Here is a 2,175-nt window from a genome sequence, read left to right as displayed (position 1 = left end):
CTAGTGCTTCATAATTCTATTTACAGCTATCTAGGTAGAAGTTCTGAACATTTATTATGCACAGAGCTCTTTTCTAATGAGCACTTTACATGACATAATTTACTTAACTATTAATGATACGTATATGTCAATGTAACCTGGATAGAAGTAGAAATAATGCAGGATATTTAAAAAATTGGGTATATAGCATAAAACTTTATAAGTTCTAACTAAAACACTGGGGTCAAAGAATATTGTTAATATTAAAAACTAATGTATCACTTTTATTTACAGGTAATATGCTTTAGCTAACTGAGAAACACTTCTAGATTATTCCACAAATGCTCAGGTTGTTTTGAGAGAAGAATGTCAGAGTGGAGTGAAAAACTCTTGATGTATTAAAACAAGTTGTACAAGCACTGATGTCCTTCCTCACACTATAAAATACCTGGCCATTAATATATGAAGAGGTTAAAAGCATACAAAAAAGCAAGACTATGATGTTATAGATTCCTGGTGTTGCGCTGTACTGTGAACTGTGTAGCACTGAACTTTGAATCACAAGGTCGGCAGTTCAAACCCACCAACTGCTCCTTGGACAACCTATACAGGGTCATTATGAATTGGAATTGACTCAACAACACTTAGCAACAACAACAACAACGATATGCTTTTCACCTAGTTTAGAAGAGATAGCAAAGAGGAAAAGCACGACGATGTGAGATTTGAGAGAGGCAAGGGAGAAAGAGGACTAAAATATACAATAAAAATCTAATTGCCTACATTTGTTTAGGTAATACACATTTAAAAAAAAAAAATCAAACAACAAATAAACAATTATCTTACCTAAAGACTCCTTGTTTAAAAAGATATGCACTAATATGACCCCCTTCTAGATATCGGACTTCGCAACCAGGCCAAATTTCTTGTAGACTTCGAACTCCTGTTCGTGGAATATAGGCATCTTCTTTGGCTTGAACCACTATAATTAGGCTTGGGTCAACTGGAACTAGGTAAAGGATTTTTAAAAAGGCAACAAATATACTTTTAAGAGCTCTAAGATTTATATATATACTATTATCATAAAATAAAACACAGTATAATGAAACATTTGTAAGCCTACATTTTTTTTTTTTTATGATTTACGTTATACAATCAATTGCATTGGTTTTCTAAGTACCACTGAATTGGTTCTGACTCATAGCAACCTTATTATAGGGCTTCTTAGGAGTGGCTGGTGGGTTTGAACCGCTGACCTTAAAGTCAGCAGTCCAGTGCTTATCCTACATTGTCACACCAGGACTCCAAAATCAATTGTGGTATGCCATAATGTTCATCTTGCAGAGAATTAGATGAATATTCTAAATAAAATACAAAATCCAATGTATTTGTTTAATGTGCTTCTTATTAAATTAATATGATTTATCTTAGGATCTTCATGGATAAATTGTGATACAGTTAAATAGCCACATTATCTTGGGGAATACTTTTTTTTTTTTTTTAAGTGCTGTCGAGTCAGTTCCAACTCACAACGACCCTGTACAAGGTTTCCAAGAAGCAGCTTGTGTATTTGAACTGCTGACCTTGCAGTTAGCAGTTCAGTGGTTAGCCTTTAGCAACATACCATAAGCCCTATAGATTCCTTTACAGTATGAAATTATCTTTTAAACCATCCTTTAAAATATTTTTCAAATATTTCCATATCAGAAAATATCCCCAAATTCATATAAAATTAGTACCTGAGAAATTTGCTACATGAGTACATTCATCCATGACTCCTTTCATAAATATTAAAGATTCTTTTTGGAGATTATTTCGTCTTTGTTCTTTACTGAGTAGGTGGTATGACTGATTAATATAACCCCCATATTCACTTTTGTTGGTTGAAAGTGGTTGACTGAAGCATTCCATCTTAGAGGTTTTTTGCAACAAGAGTCCTGATGTGGTATTGATAGATGTTTTATTAGAATTATGACACTCAGCAGATTTTGGGGATACAACTTGGTCTGCTGAATCTAACTTTAAAGTTCTGGAAACCAGATCAAGGTTAGTTAACTTGTCTTCACTGCTAGGAAAATTTTTCACAAACTCTTGTCCCATTTTGAAAGAATCCATCTGAATAAATGAAAACAGCAAAAAAGAAAACACGATTTACTATAAAAATAAAGTAATAGAATAGGCTTTAGTGATCTACTT

The 2,175-nt window shown here is 33.1% G+C and overlaps 1 protein-coding gene across 1 annotated transcript in view; it reads right to left on the bottom strand.

Annotated features, from left to right (window-relative positions):
* Positions 1–821: 821 nt before the first annotated feature.
* LOC102816706 (chromosome unknown open reading frame, human C4orf29) overlaps positions 822–2,175 on the bottom strand; it is a 42,743-nt gene continuing 41,389 nt past the window's right edge. Inside the window, exons 10-11 of the mRNA XM_006876102.1 lie at positions 1,719–2,094; positions 822–988 (exon numbers count right to left, since the gene is read on the bottom strand). Of these exons, the coding sequence (XP_006876164.1) occupies positions 822–988; positions 1,719–2,094 (543 nt within the window). The remainder of the gene's footprint in view (positions 989–1,718; positions 2,095–2,175) is intronic.

This window comes from Chrysochloris asiatica, unplaced genomic scaffold, assembly GCF_000296735.1.
Source record: "Chrysochloris asiatica unplaced genomic scaffold, ChrAsi1.0 scaffold00353, whole genome shotgun sequence".
NCBI lineage: Eukaryota > Metazoa > Chordata > Mammalia > Afrosoricida > Chrysochloridae > Chrysochloris > Chrysochloris asiatica.
This window is presented reverse-complemented; position numbering and strand designations above follow the sequence as displayed.